At 43.2% G+C, this 24,365-nt stretch overlaps 2 protein-coding genes across 3 annotated transcripts in view; one reads left to right on the top strand and one right to left on the bottom strand.

The window, feature by feature from the left end:
* Positions 1-2,721: 2,721 nt before the first annotated feature.
* Positions 2,722-24,185, bottom strand: ANKRA2 (ankyrin repeat family A member 2). 2 transcript variants are annotated; one of them, XM_088443757.1, is made up of 9 exons: positions 24,118-24,185; positions 17,803-18,144; positions 16,070-16,228; positions 14,433-14,498; positions 13,521-13,618; positions 13,265-13,390; positions 11,546-11,612; positions 11,167-11,247; positions 2,722-4,288 (listed from the first exon to the last, which is right to left on the bottom strand). In XM_088443757.1, the coding sequence occupies exons 2-9, from the start codon at positions 18,074-18,076 to the stop codon at positions 4,233-4,235; spliced, it is 927 nt and encodes a 308-aa protein (XP_088299883.1). In that variant the 5' UTR covers positions 18,077-18,144; positions 24,118-24,185; the 3' UTR covers positions 2,722-4,232. The 2 variants fall into 2 exon arrangements, with proteins under 2 accessions (XP_088299883.1, XP_088299882.1); XM_088443756.1 differs by having other exon boundaries at positions 23,954-24,184.
* UTP15 (UTP15 small subunit processome component) overlaps positions 24,079-24,365 on the top strand; it is a 33,094-nt gene continuing 32,807 nt past the window's right edge. The window contains exon 1 of the mRNA XM_088443753.1: positions 24,079-24,281. The gene's annotated coding sequence lies outside the window, so the exon portion shown is untranslated. The remainder of the gene's footprint in view (positions 24,282-24,365) is intronic.

The raw sequence follows: 24,365 nt of genomic DNA, 5'->3' as shown, positions 1-24,365 counted from the left end.
GCGTACGCAGTCATAAAGTAAATAGACTTCAGACCTAGAATCTGTGGTTCCAAACCACAAAGTAATATTCAAGTAAAAGTACAGCAGTTACACACTATGATCCTCATATAATCTAAGCGCAAAGAGATTATACAGACCCAAGTACAATTATACATACGCAGCGCTCTCTGGTCCCGATTTTAGGCATCAGCAAGAAACCCCTCATCAGTCAGCATTCAGCAAGAAGACTAAGACCCAGTGTTGGAGCACACATATTTATACCCCCCAGAAATAGACAACACAACAGAGAAGTTTGTTGCTGATGCCATTGGTCCTCAAGGGGGATACATCTGTTACAGAGCATTTAACAGGCTGATTCAAATAGACACAACCCAGCCTCCAACAACTAAGGGTCTCTGGTTTCCAGCCCCATGCAACATCCTAACAGTTGTTCATATAATATACATTTTGTTGCTTGAAGTATCTGCGCTCCATAAGTTGAGAATGCATGATGCAATCTCCACACCGATAATACCGGAATTCTGTTGAAAGAGTACGCATCAGTACAATACCAAAAACGGCTTACGTATCATGTATAAAACCTTAATTACCAAATAATCTTTATTTCACAGCATTTATACTAACTGAACAAACTTATATCTTATACCTTAAAGCTTATTAAACCTTTTATGTGAATATGTAATGTGTAAGTATGCGGGGTTTGATATAAAGACGCTAGTTAACTTGGGACAGATGCGTGCGCATTTAGCTACTAAACATCGTTTTCATATAGGATCTTATGCATTCGCTAATATGCGATTAGTTACCAGTGCAATTGTGCGTATTAATGTGTGTATGAGAAATGGTGCACTTAAATCTCACTTAAACTAAGTGAACACCTTGCAGTGTGGAATGCTGAGCCTTATAGTTCCACACGACCCCCTCTCTCAGCAGCCCCCACCCTTCCCAGGCTCAAAAGTAAAGTGCTTTGTTCTCCCAGGCTCTTGTGTAAATGCAAATTAGCACAGCTACAAGACCCAAAACCTAAGATAACACTCTTGGCTTTGAAGGTATTTTATTGCAGGAAGCCTGCTAATGTAAGGTGTGTATTCGAGCAGGGCCACCTGAAGTGAGAGCAGACGTTATATCCAGGAAGCTTGTCTACACAGGCTAGTTGTCACGTGGCCATTTGCTTTGTTTAGCTAATTCAATATATCCTTTAGGGGAATTATAATAATATACACTTTATCCAGAGCACCCAAACTACGTAAAGTCATGAAATGGGCTTTTGGTGAATCGCCGTAACTTATGGCGATGGTCACAGATGCAATCGCATGATGCTAATAGTAATATCACCACATGTACTAAAGTGTGAGTTTATCTAAAACAGTGCTTAGGCGGCCATTTGCAAAATGACGTCTTGCGGCCAGTCGCAAGATGGTATCGCAGCAATTCAATTTTAAACTGATCTTGTCTCAGCCAATAAACCAGCTTCGACATACATACCCATTCCAGTAAAGCCAGCTTAATTCTAGAGCAGAATTCTTTGGACAGGTGAAACTAAGATCAACCTGTACCAGAATAATGGGAAGACAATAGTATGTAGAAGGCTTGGAATGGCTCATAATCCCAAGCATAGCACATTATCTATAAAACACAGTGTAGGCAGTGTGATGGCATGGGCATGAATGGCTTCCAATGGCACTGGGCCACTATTGTTTATTGATGATGTGACAGAAGCAGCTGAATGAATTCTGAAGTGTATAGGGATATACTGTCTGCTCAGATTCAGCAAAGTGGATTGTACGGTGCTTCGCAGTACAGATGGACAATGACAAAACATACTACACGAGCAACCCAGGAGTTTTTATTTTAAGGCAAAAGTAGAAAAATATTCTGCAATGGCCAAGTAAGTCACCTGATCTCAACCTGATGGAGCATGCATTTCACTTACTGACGACAAAACTAAAAAACAGAAAGACCCATGAACATACAACTGAAGACAGCTGAAATAAAGGGCTGGCAAAGCAGAACAAAGGAGGAAACCCAGCATTTGGTGATGTCCATGGGTTCCAGACTTCACGCAGTCATTGTTGGCAAAGAATTCCCGACAAAGCATTAAAAATGAACATTTTATTTATGATTAATATATATGGACCTAACTATACATTCATGCTTTCACTTAAAATTATAAAAAAAGAATACCAACTATAGTTTTTATTTTCGCTTTGCGTTGGTCTAAAGCAGAGGTTCCCAAACTTTTTTGAACCACGGCGCCCTAAAGTATCAGAATTTAAGTTTGTCTGTTATTGAGAAATTCAGAAAAAAATACAATAAAGTACAGTAGTAAAGTGAAGTAAATTGTGCTTACCTATCATCCTTAGGTTCAGTTATGTGGTGGTGAACAGGTTTTCACTTCTGTTTGTCCACATACAGTATTTACATTACATTGACCATAAATAATTTGATTTGGTGCTGGACCACCAACCTGAGGCACCCCTGCAAGTGTCCCGAGGCACCCCAGGGTGCCACGGCGGACAGTTTGGGAACCACTGGTCTAAAGTGATTATTTAAGAAGGAATGAATAAAACATTATCATTATAGTACTAGTATTTATAACAGTGCTAGTAAGTCAGCATTGTTTCAGTATAGTTGCTTTTGTCTCCTAACAGCCAAAGTAGATTTCCCTCTAGAACCTCTAAGTGCAAAAACAGACTCAGCAGCATATTAACAAACAAAGGGTAATACAAGATCAATTTATTTATAATTGCATATCCATCTGTAAACATACACACCGTCAACATAAGTCATATACACTATATACATACACTATTGTATAGGTGGTCATATATACACTTGCACAAAAGGAAACGAGGAAAGTGAACATGGAAACATTTAACATTACACAATACAATTCCACACACTTATGGCTTACCATAACCCTATTACAGTCACAGGACATAAGTTTGTCTTCTACCAGTCTATGAATGCTAGTCTACGTATTACACAAATATATCCAGACTACTAAAATTGTATTTCTCTGAAATACCAACATTTCAAGTAACTTGTGCAAAAACAAAATAAATAATACATCAATTCTTACAGGTAACATTAAAATGTGTCTTAAATGGGGAAAGAAAACTATACATACTAGTAACTTAGAAAGACTTGGTCACATTTATACTAAGCTACAGACAAAGGTTTCTACATGTTAATAAACTTGTGCAACCAAATCATGGTATTCTGTCGCATCACATCATTCACTTTTCATGGGCTTCCTCTAAGCTGGTATCATTTTGGGCACAACACTCATCCAATTTAAAAATAAATACAAGCACACTTAGAAAGTGGGAATATTACACATGGTGTGTTGCCAACGTGATAGTTTTTAGAGTCATTATATACTGACATATATAAACATACAGTACAATGTATCTTGGTGGCTGCTGAATTGTGTAGCCTAGTGACTGACTGAGCAGCATTACAATGCAGCGAGTGTGTTATCAGATGGGGGCATACAGGACCCGATTCGGAGTTGGACACATTTTCCATCCGGCCACAGCAGCCTGTTGCCATCTTATGCTATTGTGAGTATCCATGCAATTATGCATCTACCATCATGCAGGTGGGTGACCTTCCCACTGTTTTCCCATCCGCAGCCGGCCTACAAGCCCATGACACCGATATGTTCCATGCTCTACATGGTCACCACCCAGTTACCGCCCATTTCACATAGAGAGAGCTCTGTCTGCGGGTGGATCAATCCCGTCCACTCTTTTGATCCCTGGGCGTGTGCATGGTACGGTGCATGTACAGACTGCGCAACACGCACCTAGCCGTGGCATGCGCCCGCATTTACACTTGTCCGATTCAGGGAACAGAAACAACAACTCACATTATGTACAGTAGACATCAGCTGGTGGAAATATCTCTACAAACTATACATAAACATATCCGGCTATAATTTATACTGTATCTCAGAGGTTCCCAAACTATCCTCTAGGCACCCTAACAGTCCAAGTTTTAAGGATAACCATGCTTGGGCACAGGTGACTTAATTAGTACCTCAGTCCATTTAATTTAATCGTATGTGCTCAGCCATGGATAGCCTAAAAACCTGGACTGTTAGGGTGCCTTGAGGACAGAGTTTGGGTATAATTATGTCAGGTGGAAAGACTATGTTCAGACTTCATTAAATGGTGTAGAACAAATGGGCACAAATCCGCATCCTCTGTTTCATGTACCGGAGTCCATTATTCCTTGATACTTTGAAGAAGCTGTAAGAGGTGAGTCTCGATGACTTGCTGAACTGCAAAGGAAAACAGGCAAATATAAATGAATGTCCCCCCAGATGTACAATGGTGCAAAGTGTGCTGATGGCCGCTTTATACCACGCTACTCATTTACATGTTGTTTTATAGAACTACCTGCACAGTAATGTTACTATAAACAAAAAGACAGAAATAACAACAATAATAGCAGTTGCCATGCAGGAACGTGCTCATGTGCGAGGTGACGATACAGAACAGAGGGCAGATAAATAGACAGTGGTACATTTTTACTTTAAGCTAAGGTAATTTTGCCTAGCCCTATTAGCCTGCTGTGATCATACATTTTTGTTACCTGTGACACATTTTAATGAAAGCTCTAGTATCTTTCCAATAATGTAGCTGGCATCTCATGTACTGTATAATATTGCCTACAACAAGTACCACCATTTGGCCATGTTGTTTAGTGCTATGTATGCACTTCTGTAACAACTTGTCTACAGTCATTATATTTGTGCGAGATGGTACGGGATGCCAGTGTGCGGGTCCTCGAGGTCTGAATCCCGACGCAAGCATCCCAATAGAGTTAGGATACAGACACCTTTCGGTCGGTATCCTAACGCCCCCCTCTCCCTACCCTACCCCTCCCCGTTGCCTGAACCTAACCTCCCCCCTAGTGCCTAAACCTAACCTCCCCCCTAGTGCCTAACCCTAACCCTCCCCCCTAGTGCCTAACCCTAACCCTCCCCTTAGTGCCTAACTCTAATCCTGATGCTAACCCACCCCGTAACCCTGCTACTTGCCTTCAGGATACCGGCGCTGGGATTCTGACAGGAGTCGAGATTCTGGCGCCGTGATTCTGACCGCTGGAATCCGCATAGTCGGGATATGTGCACGCAGGCAGCTTTGCAATGCTATCCTTGCAAGCACGAAAATGGGAGCAGTAGGTGTATGACACCCCCTGCTGCATTTACGGTTCAATCACTGCGACGGAGGTCGCTGTGCTGGGATCACCATCGTGACCATCGGTGGTTGATGATCGCGAGGGTGGACGGCGTTGGGCGGGCGGCCGGCCAGCTGAGTGAGCCTAAGCTTACTCAGGCTGGCCGGCTTGCGAGCCCTTCAGACTGCGTACGTCCACGCAGTCTCTGGGCTGGACACTCCCGGGTAACGGAGCAGAAACACCGGCCGCCACCGCACCGCCCATTAAAAGCTGTAAAGCATCACGTCCCCACCACACTATGGAAATGGCAATGTTCAGCTGTGTAAGAGGGAACGCAGGTTCGATGGCAGGAGGGAATTATAAACCAGAAACTGGAAGTTGAAGAAATAACAGTACACAAGACAATGGAGCTCAGAACAGGAAATAAGAGGCCGCTTAGAAATAAATCTAGCAGGGAGAACATACAGTATGTGGTAACTAATGCTAGCTCCTTACAAATACATTGGTGACCTGGCTTTGTAATGGTCAGAGGAGATCTAGGTAGAACTGAAATTTGGCTAAATAAGACACATGATTGGGAAGCAGAAAAGGGACTTCGGGCCTGATTCAGAGGGTAACGGAGGTGCAGTAGCAAATGCTACTGCGAATTTATGCCAATACTGTAGCCGATGTGCTTCCTACTGAGACACCCACCGGCTGCGGCTCTAATCCACCCCATTGGACATTACAGAGCAGCTCTATGGTTGCTCAGAAGTCTGACAGTACATGGCCGCTGGTGCCAGTGGAACTGCATCTTTAGATGAAGTCCACCACCCAGGATTGCCGAACAAAATTGCACAGATTTCCATGCAATTCCAATACACGTTCGGTGACGGTAACCAACAGGATGCATGTGCATTGCGTCACCGACGGAAGCGCAGATTTAAAACATCGGGCTCCTGTGCCTGACATTCTAAATCCGTCCACCTATTGACTATACTAAGCTAGAAACGGCCAATGGTGGGTTAACCATTGATGGTCATCCCTACAGTGTTGATGGGCAGGCCAATCATGCAAGAGCATGGAGCTAAGTTCCATTTCCTCGAAGAAGAGGGGGAAAAAATATAAATTGATCGCTGGCAAAACCATCAGTCAGTGGTTAACCATAGATGGTCGATAGATATCCCCATTATATGCTACAAAGTACAAGAGAGTGAACAGAAAGAAAAATATTAATACACAACTGGGTTCTAATTATGGGGGATTGTATCTGCTCAGATAGACACTGAATGTGGTAGTTCTGGTGACGGAAGCAATTAAACATCAACTGAAAAAGGAGCATGACTGGGCTTAGTATTACAGACAGAAATCAAATAATATGTAATGAATAGGTAAGGGGTAATTTACATAATAAGGAACGCTTGGTTACATTCCATATAGCAAGGTTACAATTAATCAGGTTAGAATGTACCTTCTCAAACAAAAGCAGAGAGACCAAATTGGTTATATTTAAAAATATGTTATGGAAGTACTGTTGCAGATATATACGGGGTGTAGTCGGCGTTCCAGCAGTCAGAATCCCAGTGACGGAATCCCAGCTTCAGAATCCCGACTGCTGACATCCCAAAGGTAAGTATTAGGGTTGGGGGGGTGTTAGGTTTAAGGTTAGGCTCTGGGTGGAGAGTTAGGCTGTGGGAAGGGTTAGTACACTTTAACTATTTGGGTTGGGATTCTGACTGCCAGCACCCTGACCGCCAGGGTCCTGTACCCAGCCCTTAAATACATGACAACAAACATTCTAGCAATTAAAATAGATGGGAAATATTGGTTGGGGATGATAGAGAACTCCCCTCTGAAATACATTTTGCGATAGTGTTAAGAAAGGAAACACATTCTGCATAGTGTGAAGTGCAACATTAAGCCACACACATGCCATTAAATACCAGGACCACAGATCTACTGATGATGAAACCGCCAAAACCCAGCAAAGTTAGAAGACATCACCGGCCCAATATCTTTACATCTGAAGAATAGTAACCACCAAATTTATCAAGCAGCGGTTTTACAAACTGCCAGGAAAACGGCAGGAAAGAAATGAGGTGCCTATGACCAGGATGACTTTAAAAAGCTATCTGGCCAATCATAGGGAACGGAATCACAATACACTTATAAATGAGGGTAATCATTAGGTATTGAATAAGGGGACAAAATTAAATTAATCTTTCATTTTATCAAGACAGCAATATTATTTTATCAATTATATTAAAGGGACAAAAATAATTTATTGGTGTAAGGAAATGTTTTTAAGGACAGTGGCAACATAATTTGATGATGTGGGTACCATTTTAATAATACATTTTGCCCCTGTCCTAAAAGCATTTTTTACACTAATTAACAATTAATTAATGTTGTCCCTTTTAATATACCAAGTAATATTGCTCTCTTAATAAAATTAAACAATTTTGCTCCTGTAAGAGAATTAATGTTGTTACTGGTATAATGAGCTATGGATATTTACAATGCATTATTGGGGTAGATGATCTGAGGAATCAGATTTCCATTGAAGAAGTCTGGAAGAATATAGTACACAGGGGCATAAATTGGTAGCTGCCTTGCTAGTTCTTTGTTTTACTTACTTGTGGATGCATGCAGTTAAGAATCAGCAGAAGTTGATAAATTGCTAGAAAGCTTTGAAAACGTTTAAGGGGTTTATTTACGACCTGTTGGATTCTAAATCCTGGTGCTTCTGATCGTGTACATGCCCGAAATGTAAGAGGACAATGCGTATACTAGCCGGGTTTAGCTACTAAAATTACTGCCCTTTTAAATTTTGGGCAATGATATACTAAGCGCTATGTTTTAGAACCCAACGCTTAGTAAATAAACCCCTAAGTATGTAGCGGCTAATGTGCACAGTAATCCGCCATGGTTTTAGACCAGTGTTACTGTATAGTTCACTCAGGGCCTGATTCAGACCAGGAGGCCGCTCCAAAAAGGAGGAGGGACGGCCCTGATTCAGAGCGAGAACTCTGTCAGAGCGTCCGGCTCTGAATCAGGGACTCAGCGCAGTTGCATACCCACTCTCTGGAGACGCCTCCAAAAATCTACAGAGGGTGTCTTAGCTCCACCCTTCAATAATTCAAACTATTCATGACTTAAATGAATCACTAGAGTGAGGGGACATGGGAATGCCTTTATTGTATCTGAAGCATATTTTATTACATGGCTCAGTTTGTGCCTTCTGCATCACATGGAGGCGCACAAGTCCCAATTATAGTATCTGAGGTGGTGTGACACGGAGGTCCTTCTGAGGAGTGGAACTGGCTGTGCACCACTCCACATAGCAAGGAACACCCTAAAAATACACCATCCCAGTGATCACATTGAGCAAAAAATGATATGGGTCCCAGGGACACTTCACTTTAAAAAATGGGGGTCCTACTTCACTGTTTATGGGTCCCACCACAATTTATGCTTTTGAGCTCCCCATGTAGCATCAGACCACCCCACATGCCCTACACATGCACCATGGTAAGTTACACTCATATTGTCAGTACTGATAATGCTTATAAATATATTGCCTGGATCTCACATAGCCAACAATCTGGAGGAGAGAGAGGGGCAGGCAGCAATGGGACAGTACTGAGGAAGGGTCAGGTGGTAGCTTGGGCATTGCTGGGAGCAGGTAAAAGTTGGGGTAGAGGGGGTTACCGGCAGGCAACAGTTAGAATAGAGCTAGGGCTTGAGGCAGACATCATTTGGGAAGGAAAGGCGTAAGGGTGGTAAGGGCAAGCAGCAGTTGGGGCATTACTGGGGGGGCAGGAAACATTTTGGGCAGTGGGGGGTAACAGCATTCAACAGTGGGGCCAGGGAGAATGTAAGGGTATATAGCAGTTTGGGCAGTAATTAGGGACAGGCAGTATTGGGATCAGTACTTGCCTCCTTCCTCTGCTGGGAGCCACTGACCTGGTCAGGTCACAGGATGGCCAGCAGATAAGGTGTGCAGAGCTCAGGGAGATGGGGTGCAAAACCTGGGAGGAGGATGCAGAGGGGTACAGAGACTATACTGCTGTGGCCCAGAAAAGTGATCAGGCAAAAAGGGGTCACGGTCACCTGCACTGCTCAGCAATGGGGGCGAGTGGAAACTGAAAAGGTGTGCTAAGGTGAGCAATCACCTTGATCCGCAACGGCCCCAGGGTGAAGATTTGGCTCTCTATTACCCTAAACACTGCTGCTGCGCTGCTCAGCCGCTGATAGCATGTTTGGATAACAAGCCTGGAGCCTACTGAGCAGTGATTAGCTCTGCGAAGGCAGCATGTGACACTGTATACCAAACAATGGGGGAGGGTATCCAAAGAGCCTGTCAGTGTCTCCTCCTTCTCCTATACTGTTCTACTAATTTGACAAAGAGCTGTCTGCAGCACTGGAGGGACAGACAGCCAAATCATACTGTCAGCAGCAGCACGACCTGTGGTACGCACTCATTTTGCTACACAGAGTCCCTCACTGCTTATGGCGCATAAATACAATACCTGCATCTCCACCACTTTATCTTATTCCTATAATCTCACTCTGTAAAACTATATGTTGCTTCTACTACATTAACTCCACACTTAAGGCCCCCATACACGGCATGAGATACGTGCCGATCTGACGGATCGGCACAATATAGGTGCTATATTGTGCAGTGTATGGGCACGATATCGTACTTGATATCGTGCTGCGGGGTCGTACATCGCAGCCCCAGGTCTTCCTGCAAAACCATCTGATCTGGGATCGGATGTACGATCCCATTCAGATGAAGGAGGGGGAAGCCGGCATATCGTACGGTCCCCGCAGAGCGCACGATATGCCGGCGATGACAGCATGATCCGTCTGCCGAAGGATAGGCAGTCGCCCTACACGGTGCATCACACAGTGTATGGGCACCTTCAGGAACATTGTCACTCCACCCAACTACTCCCCTGGTTTGGAGTAAACCTCTGCCCCTCTACAACCACCGCCATCTAGCTCATATGTCTGTGGAAAGCAAAGTGCACTCGCACAAATCACAACATATGCTAGGTCCAAGGCTGCTTCTGCACTGATTTATTAATGAGCTCCAAAGAATTTTACACTTTCTAAACAAGCCATTGTGTCAATGGAATGCGTTCATAATACCGACTGCAGGGATTCTGGTGGTCAGAAGGCCAAAGCCGGAATCCTGACACCTGTCAGAATCCCAGCGCCAGCATCCCGGAGGTAAGTACTGGGGTTAGCGTTAGTTTTAGGCACTAGAGGGAGGGTTAGGGTTAGGCACTAAGGGGGGAGGATTAGGTACTTCCTGCAAGTCAGGTGTTATTACAGGATCCACATAGGCTTCTTAATGAGCGCTGCTAACATTTGTGGAAATTGCAGGAGAGGGAAACAAAACACAATAAGGTTTAATGGGACAGGAAAGAGATGGTATAACTTAACCTGGTATGTGTCTAAGGCATTTAAAATATATTGACCAACAAGTAAGTTGATTGTAAGAGCTACACCATCAAAATAAGTGATGTGGTTCAAGTGGAAAAGTCCCGTTTAATGGGAATATAGAGATCGGTAGAATGATTAAGGAAGTAAAAAACAGCAATTGTCTTTAGCCAAAATATTTCCTAAAACAGAGAATTGCTGCTGTAGACATTCATTTACAGATAAGTCTTTATAGAGAACAGGAGGAAATGGCAACTGCAATATGTACAGACTTCTTTAATAAATAGTATCAGTAAAATGTCATTGTTTTGCTCTATAAAACTGTAAAGCAGAAGTCCGTTATTATACATTAAGGACATGCCCTTACTGGATATTTATAGAATTATTTTATTGTATTGACTTAGCATGTGACGTTATAACCTTTAAGCAATATTGACATATTCAGCAGATACTGTCAATAATGAGCATGATGCCTGGCAGTTGTGTGTACACAGGATTTGGCCCTATACCCGCAGAGTTGTTTGCTTTTAGTACATAACTTACCACTCCTGTGGCCCAGAGCTACTGAGAGGTCCATGGAGTTGTAACCAGAATCTGTCTCAATGGTTGGATCAGCCCCGTTCTCTGCCAATTGTAAGAAACCATTAATCATACAGCCGTACAAACATGCAGCAATGTTTAATGGGACTTCTTCTAAACCCAATAACCTTATGTAGAAATCATTGGTGAATTAATATTTAATTAGGTCTGGCTTCTTCATACAGCCACACAAAATGGTCACTCCTTTATTTTAACAAATGTAGATTTAGCAGCAGAAGTTAGGGATAAGATTATGGCTTTCTAATACCTAATATTGAACATTTCAGATGATCTGAAAAATAGGATATAGTGCAATAGAATCTTAGCGCAAGGTTACACTTACCTAGAAGGATTTTCACACATTTTACGTGGTTTCCATGCACGGCATACAGCAAGGGCGTCCCCCCATTCTAACAATAAGACAGCATTATGTAATAGGGGCAGAAAAAAGGCACATACTCAGTACAAACATACATCTGCTACATAGCTGCCAATTCCTACTTTAATCCACTTTGAATAAGTAAAGACTGATCTTGATCTTTCTTTCTCTCCTCCTCGCGTCCTCCAGAATCAAATTGTAAATACTGACTCTTAGGGGTATATTTACTAAAGTGAGTGTTATTAGAAAGCAAGTTTTAAAAGTGATGTTGCCCATAGCAACCAATCAGATTCTAGCTATTATGTTGTAGAAGGTGCTAGTTAAATGTTAAGTAGAATCTGATTGGTTGCTACGGGCAACATCACTGTTACAACTCACTTCTAAAAGCTCTCACTTTAGTACATTTACCCCTTACCCTACAAATCCCTCAGCAACACCGCACTTTTCATACATCTAACCCTCATCCTTTCCTCTCGCACTCGTAGAACTTATCTCTGAACGAGTTGGGTATGAAATGCAGATGACAGAAGACAGAAGAGAAACCGACGGAGCATGCAAGTACCCTAACCCTACCCTTCTCCCCCCCCTCCACCCGCTAACCCTCCCTCTCCCTTTGGGGTACCTAACCGTAAGTCCACCCAGGGGGTTGCCTAACGATGGCGAGATCGATGCGGTGACAAACAGCGGTAATCTTAGATTACCGCTGTTTGTTAAGTACAGAAAGGATGACATAACCCCTTTAGCATGGTTGTCAATGGGGCCCTAAATCTATTATGGAATGCTGCAAGTTGTGTGCCTTGCAGCTGCGCATTAAAGAGCTGCAGGGAGACTATGCTCCCTTATTCCCCTAACAGACTGCCCCCTAGTCACAGCTACAGGCTCTCCCCTAGCCAGCACGGTCAGCCTGGAGCTGACCCCCCCTCACACACAGATACTCACTAGCGCACCACTCACGGCCGCCCTTTCTCACCGCAAATACAAAGTGCCCTCAGACAGAGATGAGAGAGCTGGGGAAGGAAGGGGACAGATAAAAGTTGGGGGCAGAGATGAAAGGGGGGGGTGAGGACAGGGATAAAAGAGACACACACACACACATAGAGGTGGAAGAGGAGGGATAGAGGAGAGTGACAAACAGAGACAGGGGTGTGGGGGCAAAAATGGGGGACATCTGTCAGCATTTGGAGCTAGAGCACATTCCCCAACTACAACAACCCCATCCCCCAAGTCAACATACTTGTATTGTGCCGGTTACCCATTGAAACCCTCCATGTTATTTTATATATCATACCATGCTGAAAGTAAGTGCACTAAAAAAAAGGAGGAACAAATCCCCCAGTTCTTAAGAATACACGCTCCCCTTCCCAAGCTCACTTTAGGTCCTGTCTAGTCACACTTGTATCACTGAGTTAGAATAAGGAAAGATCTGACCCCCATTACTGCACAGAGCCAATGCCCCCAAACCTCCATGTTAATTCACCACAGATGAGATTTGCTAAAGGCAGAGGAACAAAAGCTCAGAACAAATCTGGGGAAATACTAAATCCTTGTAGGTCACCTGGGACAGATTTCCTGGAGACCAAGCCGTGAGCAGTGCAGAATGCGAGGTATACATTCCACGCAATGGTATGAATGAATAAGTCTATACCGGTATAAACAGATAAAGTAGATGGATTGTAATCTTACCCAGTCATATTCATTGACATCCACTCCGCACTCCACCAGCATTCTGACTATATCTGTGTAACCTTTGCTGCAAGCCAATGACAGGGCACTTTCTCGTCCTTTGCCAAGGACTTGGGGGTCTGCACCCTGGAGCAGAAGACATATTTCTATGTATAAATATACCCTGACAGACTTTACTGTATGGTGTAATCAGTGTAGATGCAAGGTACATGCATACAAATGTGTTAATAACGGTCAGGTTCATTCATTTTCGTACATTTTGAAGTAGAAACTCCACCACGGCTATCTGTCCATGGGCTGCGGCCCACATAAGTGGCGTGAAACCCTCCTCGTCTGTAAGATTAATCACATTTTCTGTGCAAAACAGGAAATCAAAATTATTTCAGCCATTACAGCATAAAAACATTTTTTTAAGAAGCCTGGAGCACAAGGCACAACTGTGAGGCTGACCGATAACGGGACTGAGGGCGTGATTCAGAGATGGACACAGCAGCAATGCAAAATAAAAAAAAATGCCAATGTCGCAGGACGCTTCTGAAGGCAAAAGACGCCCACTGCTGGCATTGCAGATCACTATCGGCAGCTATCGGCCATCTGAGCAAGCCTAAGCTTATTCAGCATTGCCGCCGGAACTCTTCTGCTCGGGCTAGGAATTCTGCGCCTGAAGATGCAGACCCTGGCCTCAGCACTACTACAAAACAGGGGCAACACGTCCCCATTTTGCAAAATGGATAACGTTGTCACCCCCAAATGACCACAGTATAGGAGACACTGCAAGTGATTTCACAAAGACAGATCGGTACAAGAGCAGTACAGATCCTGCGCATGAGCCGATCAGTAACCATTGAAGATGTACGCAAACTGTCGGGTTTCCATACATGTCAATCAGGCCAATTGAGTGCTAATTATCAGAGAACATGTCGTCCCAATTACTCAAAGACTGTATGCAAATACCATTCTCTTTCCCTCTCAGTTGCCTTTAGGGCTCATTCATACGGCTACCGCCAATCTCCTATACAAAGATCTTTCAATCCGAATTGGTAAAGTCATGATCCAAGATATTAACCGGCCAACTGTATTTCTGGCATAAGCCACTGAACCTATTACTACAGGTTACATACACCAATTGATGCTATTTATCATGGTCACAACGTAGATTGTGTATTACCTTGTTCTAGTCGGCTTGCCAAATATACCATCTCCCCTTGAGCAGCCAACTGGTGGACGGACAAGGCTGTGACAGGAAGTAAGACATATATTTTACTAAAGAGTTTAAAGCAAACCCATGAACATCACAAACAGCGTTGTCTCTGTCTGTAGGATAATGACATTTGGTTATTAAATAGAAAGATAATGTAAGCTCTCACGAGCAGGGCCATCTACCCTCTTGTGCTTCTCCTTACTATAGTGTAATTTACTTCTTACTCACCACTAGGGCACCTAACACTTGGTTGCTTATGCTCTGTTGCTTATCTGGGTGATATGGTCACTAATGTAGCAATATACTGTATATTATCCATGTCCTGTATTGTATTGTTCTGTAAGTCACTTGTATACAATTTGTTTTTGTACTTTGTAAGGCGCTGCGGAACACTTGTGGCGCCATATAAATAAATGCTAATAATAATAATAATAATACCCAGACATGTGAGCCATATGGAGACTTTCAGTGCCCAGCGTATAACAGAACACCATCGGTCCTCTCCATGAAGGCAATTATATTATAATTAGAGTGATGGCTGAGAGTTGCTGGCACTCTGACCGCTTTCCCGGCCACAGCCATCACTGTGTAGCAGCCCAGGAAGGTGAGCAGGAAAATCTGCAGTGTTCCTGTACAGTAATTCTCGCACATCGCTGAAAATTGCCCTGCAAAGAATTCTTTATTACTGTTTATTATTAGTTTTAAACAGTTGTAATGTGAATAAAATAGCTTCTACCATCCTTAAGAGCAAAGTTGCCAAGAGATGGGTTGTGTCCCAGTAGTAGGGGTCATGAGCAAAGGTGGGAGTGTGGCCAGTCCTCATCATAGGCTGAGACTCTCGGTCATACCCGGGCCACCACAAAAACTCATACCTGGGTATGTCCTCCCCCCTCCTTCTGAGGCCTGATCTAGGAGCATCGCTCTACATTGTATTCCAACAAAATTATCATTTTCTACTTAGGAAGTAAAATTAATAAATTACTCACTGCGTATAATACTAACAATTAACCCGCAGTATTGCTCATTAATTCAATTTTCAGCTAAACTTGTAGACAACATGGTAAGTGTAACAAGTAAAATGTGTATGATAATGCAGAGAGGTAACGTATGCCTCCTGCAGATTTGTCCTAATATCCACCACAATACTGGATGTCACAGCTAAATTAGGTCTGATCAGTGATGAAACAGTTCTGTAACTTATTTAGCCAGATCTGATCAATAATACAATATATTCATGGACAAATACCAAACTTACTTACACCACTAAAGCAAGGTTACTCCAGACACGATTGAGTTTAGCAATTGCAGGAAATTCATATAGATGTTTTATTTTGTATACAGCTACCTATATTGTAAAGCACAGTACATCATAAGGATTGGGAAATTAGTCACAGAGGTACAGAGAGTGAAAAGTACACATTGTCTGTTCCAGGGTGATGCTCACTTATACAAGCTGCAGTCTGACCTAGCCATTTGTCCCAATGGAGATATATGATGACTTATACACTGCAGGATCGCATTGCAATACAAGACGCCAGAGGTTGATGAATAGCGTAAATTGTAGGATATTATGGAAAAAAAAAAAAAAAAAAAAAGGTGCTTACAATTCACCAGCAGGGGGGTGGTTGATATCTCATTGCCTCGGTGCTTGTTTGTGAGTGTCGTTGATTGCTTGATGGGAGAAAAATGCTTGGTGGTGGATGGGGTGTAGACATGTCGCACCTGTATGCCTGGAGATGGGGAGGTGTGTATGTTGCATTCAGCTGGAGAAAAGAAAAACATTTAATTGTACAGTCAAAAAAATATTCTCTTTGTATAAATAGTGATGGAAAATACACTTCTATCTCTCACTCTATCCTATGTATTAAGCTGTGATCTGAACAGATAAAATGTAAACTCTAAAATTCTTGATATTTACAATAAAGGGGAACTTGGATTATTCACTGGAGCCCCCTATATTATTCCTAGAATGCCAGGGCCAACAATAGTAAGATGGTAGGGGGTGTATTTCTGCAGTCATCAGGCTATAGTGAGGGTAAACTGTGATAATGAATAGTGAGGTTGTGTATGTAGTGTGAATATGTAGCACCTAAGTCATAGTATTTGTCATGTTGTAGCAACAACAATCTTTACGGTTATATATAAAATATGGAACACATCTTAGAAATAAAATTCATTGGTCTGTTTGTCTGTCCGTTTATGCATGCGGACATCCCTGCACCGTTTGGGATGACACCAACATGAGGTGGTCCAGTTGGATCCTGGCCAGGTTTTCGGGGGGTTAGGGTCCTGGTCGGACCTACCGTTAGTCTACACTGGACAGAACTTTGAACCGGGGAGCCTGTTCTAAGCCTTCCATTGGATGGATTTGGACAAAAACTTCAGAGTGGTAACATTGGATCCCAAGAGACATACTAGGGTGTCCCGGTCGGACCTCCCGTTGGTATACGTTGAGAACTTTGACCCGGGGAGTCTGTTCTGTGCCTTCCACTGGATGCATTTGGATAAAAATTTCACAGAGGAGTGACAATTGGTCTTCTTCCTTCCACTGAATGGATTTAGATGACATCACATAATTTCAATGAAAACTTCAGAGTGGCAACATTGGATCCCAGAAAACATACTAGGGGATTCAGGTCCCGGCTGGACCTCCCGTTGCTGGGCAGAACTGTGACCCGGTTGCGTTGGGCAGAACTTTGACCCGGGCGGCCTATTCTGAGCCTTCCACTGGATGGATTTGGATGAAAACTTCACAGAGGGGTGTCAATTAGTCTGGGATGCCTAATGGAGTTGTTGAGTTCCCGTTTGGACCTCACAGCAGAGTGCGCCGGGCAGAACTTTGACACAGGGAGCCTGCTCTGGGCCTTCCACTGGATGGATTTGGACAACATCACATAATAAAACTTAATAACTTGAAGATTTAAACCTGGGAAACACGGCGTACTTCAGCTAGTATATAAATAAAGCAATAGGCCTTTTTGTTGATGAAATAGTGTAACCATTAGCAGAAACAGAAAATGTAATAATAGAGATAAATCTCTAGGATGGAAGCTCTAGTCTCAGTTTGTAATTATGAATCTACAGAAATTTGTGAATGTGTCTGTAATTGTCCTGTTTGGGCACCTTTCTGCTTATGCAATTTTGTGCAGCTACATAAAAGATAACAATACTTTACGGAGGGCAGCTCTGAAATAATAGTGCTTATGTAATAATATGGATAGATTAAGAGTAAAACGCTCATAATGAAAGCTACCAATAAAACTACATAATTTTAAATAAGAAAAAAATGTAAGAACTGTAACAAAAATCTGGCAAATATAAAAACAAGTGAACCAACCTTTAAATAGAACAGAAGCAACTTCCAGGTCAGAGTTCACTTGATCTTGGATATTTTTACTGTCTTCTTCATTTAATGACTTAACAAAGCGAGAACAAACGTTCATGTCAAATCTGTTCGGTAAAATGAACTTCATTCCCATTGCCACGTTCTGAGCAGGACCTTCATCTGGATTAGAGTCTATGACGTGCTCCACCTTGATGTCAGGCATGCTGCCCACACACTCCTCTCCCGACAGCTCCGCAGAAACCTCCAGATTGCTCAAGGCGGACATGGTGGATTAGAGACGCACTTACAGCGTTGTCTGTTACTGCCGCATCATAGGATTGTACAGTCCCACTTCTGCAATGGATTCACATAAACACAAGTACACATTACTGAAAATGGCTTGATGCAGACTCTGCATATGCAATGTATGAGTTTGGCATGTTTGGTAGAGCATACTAATAATGAAATAATGTAATAAAAGAAAAATAACATAAAAAGGCACAAAAAATATATTCACTCAACACATATACTAAAGCTGGCTACACATCAAAACGATGTAGCTGTCCGATCCGATGGGACCCTGCTTCGGCACGTGCATACACACTTGCAGGGGGTGACAGAGCGATACAGAACCCTTGAGCAACTAGGCATAGACCAGTGGGTATTCTGATACTAAATGCTGTGGTAGCCCTTTTGGTTCTGGGCACCAGTCACTATAAGCAAGTCGCCTAGTCAGAATCCACCATAAGAGCCACTGCTTAGTATATAAACCTACACAGAAAACTCCTACGGTGTTCCCACCATTACACACGAGTTGGTAATAACTTACACTGTCTTAAAATGGGAACATGTAAACAAACAAGAACAGGACATAGTGTAATATTGCATACAAAGTCCTTGCTAACAGCAACTAATTGTTACACTCACCCTTTTATAGGGTGAAAAGAAGTCTAAAATGTATCTTTTCCTGGGATCTCTCTTGGGAGTGAAGTCAGTGCCTCTGTATACAAACGTCAGATTCTTTTTCAAATAAAAATGGAAATTTTTTCTTACAAGGCTTTAAAAATCCCGCAAGCAGGGTAACCAAACTTTACCGTGCCTAAGTCTCTGTACATAAGACAGTCCTAGGGATTCTGCATTCCCAGATGGTGCATGGGCTGTCCTTATAGATCTTTCTGTGATATAAGTTCCACAAGATGGTACCTCCTGCATCCATCAACGCGTCTCCATTTCAAAGCCAAGGTGTCATTTGATGGGCACCAGATCCCATTTATTTACCCCTGGCTCCTAATCCCCTCCTGAATGGGGACGAGGTCTGTATTGACAGGCAATATAGTTCCAAGTCTGTTTATGCCCAAATGTGTACACATCACAATAAATAACACCTTTATTTCAGCTCTGTGCTAAATACCCGGAATTATAAGGCAATGGTTCTTAAATTACAAAAAATCTTACGTTCCACACATGGAAACATAACATATCCACCGGGAGTGATGTTGCACCACGTCTGGGATGTTACAATTTTAAGACAGTGTAAGTTTTCAACTTTTGTGTAGTGGTGTGATCACCAAAAGGGAACACCTATGAGTATTCTGCAGTGTTGTTTTCTCCAGTGTGTGGGGAAATCAAGATACCATTATATTGTTCTCACATTACATACACTAACTAGATACTTTTACCTATCTGATGGATATATGAGGGATTATTCTATTAGAGTGTAGCCAATTATTGATTTTATCACATTTGTTCTGTTCTTTGGCAGCCTGGCCAAAGCAGTAACCATCGCGCTCTGAGGCAGCGTTTACGGAAGATGCATTCGGATTGCAGGAGGTGTCTATTTCCTACAGATACCTCCTGCTGCATCTGCGAGAGAGGAGCAATAGGAAGAGTCAGTAATATACGGTGAGAGGTGCAGTAGGAAGAGTCAGTAATATATAGTGGGAGGGAGAGGTGCAGTAGGAAGAGTCAGTAATATATAGTGGGAGGGAGAGGTGCAGTAGGAAGAGTCAGTAATATATAGTGGGAAGGAGAGGTGCAGTAGGAAGAGTCAGTAATATATAGTGGGAGGGAGAGGTGCAGTAGGAAGAGCCAGTAATATATACGGTGAGAGGTGCAGTAGGAAGAGCCAGTAATATATACGGTGAGAGGTGCAGTAGGAAGAGTCAGTAATATATAGTGGGAGGGAGAGGTGCAGTAAGAAGAGTCAGTAATATATAGTGGGAGGGAGAGGTGCAGTAGGAAGAGTCAGTAATATATAGTGGGAGGGAGAGGTGCAGTAGGAAGAGTCAGTAATATATAGTGGGAGGGAGAGGTGCAGTAGGAAGAGTCAGTAATATATAGTGGGAGGGAGAGGTGCAGTAGGAAGAGTGAGTAATATATAGTGGGAGGGAGAGGTGCAGTAGGAAGAGTGAGTAATATATAGTGGGAGGGAGAGGTGCAGTAGGAAGAGTCTGTAATATATAGTGGGAGGGAGAGGTGCAGTAGGAAGAGTCAGTAATATATAGTGGGAGGGAGAGGTGCAGTAGGAAGTCAGTAATATATACGGTGAGAGGTGCAGTAGGAAGAGTCAGTAATATATACAGTGAGAGGTGCAGTAGGAAGAGCCAGTAATATATACGGTGAGAGGTGCAGTAGGAAGAGCCAGTAATATATACGGTGAGAGGTGCAGTAGGAAGAGCCAGTAATATATACGGTGAGAGGTGCAGTAGGAAGAGTCAGTAATATATAGTGGAGGGAGAGGTGCAGTAGGAAGAGTCAGTAATATATACGGTGAGAGGTGCAGTAGGAAGAGCCAGTAATATATACGGTAAGAAGTGCAGTAGGAAGAGCCAGTAATATATACGGTAAGAAGTGCAGTAGGAAGAGCCAGTAATATATACGGTGAGAGGTGCAGTAGGAAGAGTCAGTAATATATACGGTGAGAGGTGCAGTAGGAAGAGTCAGTAATATATACGGTGAGAGGTGCAGTAGGAAGAGTCAGTAATATATAGTGGAGGGAGAGGTGCAGCAGGAAGAGCCAGTAATATATACGGTAAGAAGTGCAGTAGGAAGAGCCAGTAATATATACGGTGAGAGGAGCAGTAGGAAAAGTCAGTAATATATACGGTAAGAAGTGCAGTAGGAAGAGCCAGTAATATATACGGTAAGAAGTGCAGTAGGAAGAGCCAGTAATATATAGTGAGAGGTGCAGGAGGGGAGAGATGTAGTACAGGGGATCAATGTAATAGACAGTTAGAGGTGTAGTAGGAGAAGTCAGAGTAATACACAGAGAGGAGTCAGTGTAATGTGCAGTGAGGTGTAGGAGGAGTCAGTGTAATATACAGGGAGAGATGTAGTAGGAGGAGTCAGTGTAATATACAGTAAAGTATAGGAGGAGTCAGTTTAATATACAGTGAGGTGTATTATGAGTCAGTGTAATGTGCAGTGAGGAGTGAGTGTAATATACAGTGAGAGGTACAGTAGGTGTCAGTAATATACAGTGAGGTGTAGTAGGAGGCGTCAGTGTAATATACAATGAGAGGTGTAATACAGGGGATGAGTGTAATATACAGTGACAATGATATACAGAGGATGAGAGGTACAGTACAGGGGATGAGTGTAATAAACAGTGACAATGATGTACAGGGGATGAGAGGTGCTGTACAGGGGATAAGTATAATATGCAGTGACAATGATATACAGAGGATGAGAGGTACAGTACAGGGGATGAGTGTAATATACAGTGACAATGATGTACAGGGGATGAGAGGTGCAGTATAGGGGATGAGTATAATATACAGTGACAATGATGTACAGGGGATGAGAGGTGTAGTACAGGGGATAAGTATAATATACAGTGTCAATGATATACAGAGGATGAGAGGTACAGTACAGGGGATGAGTGTAATATACAGTGACAATGATATACAGGGGATGAGTGTAATATACAGTGACAATGATATACAGGGGATGAGTGTAATATACAGTGACAATGATATACAGGGGATGAGTGTAATATACAGTGTCAATGATATACAGGGGATGAGTGTAATATACAGTGTCAATGATATACAGAGGATGAGAGGTACAGTACAGGGGATGAGTGTAATATACAGTGTCAATGATGTACAGGGGATGAGAGGTGCAGTACAGGGGATGAGTGTAATATAGAGTGACAATGATGTACAGGGGATGAGAGGTGCAGTACAGGGGATGAGTGTAATATAGAGTGACAATGATGTACAGGGGATGAGAGGTGCAGTACAGGGGATGAGTGTAATATAGAGTGACAATGATGTACAGGGGATGAGAGGTGCAGCATAGGGGATGAGTGTAATATAGAGTGACAATGATGTACAGGGGATGAGAGGTGCAGCATAGGGGATGAGTGTAATATAGAGTGACAATGATGTACAGGGGATGAGAGGTGCAGCATAGGGGATGAGTGTAATATAGAGTGACAATGATGTGCAGGGGATGAGAGGTGCAGCATAGGGGATGAGTGTAATATAGAGTGACAATGATGTGCAGGGGATGAGAGGTGCAGCATAGGGGATGAGTGTAATATAGAGTGACAATGATGTGCAGGGGATGAGAGGTGCAGCATAGGGGATGAGTGTAATATAGAGTGACAATGATGTGCAGGGGATGAGAGGTGCAGCATAGGGGATGAGTGTAATATAGAGTGACAATGATGTGCAGGGGATGAGAGGTGCAGCATAGGGGATGAGTGTAATATAGAGTGACAATGATGTGCAGGGGATGAGAGGTGCAGCATAGGGGATGAGTGTAATATAGAGTGACAATGATGTGCAGGGGATGAGAGGTGCAGCATAGGGGATGAGTGTAATATAGAGTGACAATGATGTGCAGGGGATGAGAGGTGCAGCATAGGGGATGAGTGTAATATAGAGTGACAATGATGTGCAGGGGATGAGAGGTGCAGCATAGGGGATGAGTGTAATATAGAGTGACAATGATGTGCAGGGGATGAGAGGTGCAGCATAGGGGATGAGTGTAATATAGAGTGACAATGATGTGCAGGGGATGAGAGGTGCAGCATAGGGGATGAGTGTAATATAGAGTGACAATGATGTGCAGGGGATGAGAGGTGCAGCATAGGGGATGAGTGTAATATAGAGTGACAATGATGTGCAGGGGATGAGAGGTGCAGCATAGGGGATGAGTGTAATATAGAGTGACAATGATGTACAGGGGATGGGAGGTGCAGTACAGGGGATGAGTGTAATATAGAGTGACAATGATGTACAGGGGATGAGAGGTGCAGTATAGGGGATGAGTGTAATATAGAGTGACAATGATGTACAGGGGATGAGAGGTGCAGTATAGGGGATGAGTGTAATATAGAGTGACAATGATGTACAGTATAAGGGATGAGTGTAATATAGAGTGACAATGATGTACAGGGGGATGAGAGGTGCAATATAGGGGATGAGTGTAATATAGAGTGACAATGATGTACAGGGGATGAAAGGTGTAGTATAGAGGATGAGTGTAATATACAGCGACAATAATGTACAGGGGATGAGGGTAACTTACACAGTGACAATGATGTACAGGGAATGAGTGTAATATAGAGTGACAATGATGTACAGGGGATGGGAGGTGCAGTACAGGGGATGAGTGTAATATAGAGTGACAATGATGTACAGGGGATGAGAGGTGCAGTATAGGGGATGAGTGTAATATAGAGTGACAATGATGTACAGGGGATGAGAGGTGCAGTATAGGGGATGAGTGTAATATAGAGTGACAATGATGTACAGTATAAGGGATGAGTGTAATATAGAGTGACAATGATGTACAGGGGATGAGAGGTGCAATATAGGGGATGAGTGTAATATAGAGTGACAATGATGTACAGGGGATGAAAGGTGTAGTACAGGGAATGAGTGTAATATAGAGTGACAATGATGTACAGGGGATGAGTGTAATATACAGTGACAATGATGTACAGGAGATGAGAGGTGCAGTATAGAGGATGAGTGTAATATACAGCGACAATAATGTACAGGGGATGAGGGTAACTCACACAGTGACAATGATGTACAGGGGATGAGTGTAATATACAGTGACAATGATGTACAGGAGATGAGAGGTGCAGTATAGAGGATGAGTGTAATATACAGTGACAATGATGTACAGGGGATTGAGGGTAACTCACACAGTGACAATGACAGCCGTCTCCTAGTGTTATATAATATGACCGTCGCTTCCGGGCCGCTGTACTCTCAGAGACCCGGCTGCTTCCAGCCTCCGCCTGTCCTCGGGTCCCCGGTGAGCCTATGGCGTGCCCCGCTCCCCCGCAGACAGAGGGACGCCTCGTACCGGTCAGCACCCCGTATCCATCCTGCGCTGACCAGTGACGTAGAATCACAGCGACCTCTCCGGAAGTACGTCATGATGAGGGAAGATGGCGGCGTGCAGGGTTGATTCTGGCAACGTGACTTGGTGATTGTGAGCGGCCGGGGCTGCGAGGCCGGGATTTCGGGGTATGTGATGTGTGGTGACCCCGCTTATGCTCAGAGAGGGCAGTTCAGTAGTTACTGGTGACAGGAGGGCTCCGGTCTGTCTGT

Source organism: Taudactylus pleione, unplaced genomic scaffold (genome assembly GCF_031769625.1).
Source record: "Taudactylus pleione unplaced genomic scaffold, aTauple2 ptg000333l, whole genome shotgun sequence".
NCBI classification, from domain to species: Eukaryota; Metazoa; Chordata; class Amphibia; order Anura; family Myobatrachidae; genus Taudactylus; species Taudactylus pleione.
This window is presented reverse-complemented; position numbering and strand designations above follow the sequence as displayed.

Bases quoted from the DNA above. Each gene is read 5' to 3' on its own strand.
- ANKRA2 (XM_088443757.1), bottom strand. From the start codon at position 18,076: ATGTCCGCCTTGAGCAATCTGGAGGTTTCTGCGGAGCTGTCGGGAGAG. The intron at 16,229-17,802 runs GTTGGTTCACTT...TCTTTTCTCCAG, and splicing joins TGCTTCTGTTCTATTTAAAG to CTGAATGCAACATACACACC. The intron at 11,613-13,264 runs GTAAGATTACAA...TCTTATTGTTAG, and splicing joins ATGTCAATGAATATGACTGG to AATGGGGGGACGCCCTTGCT.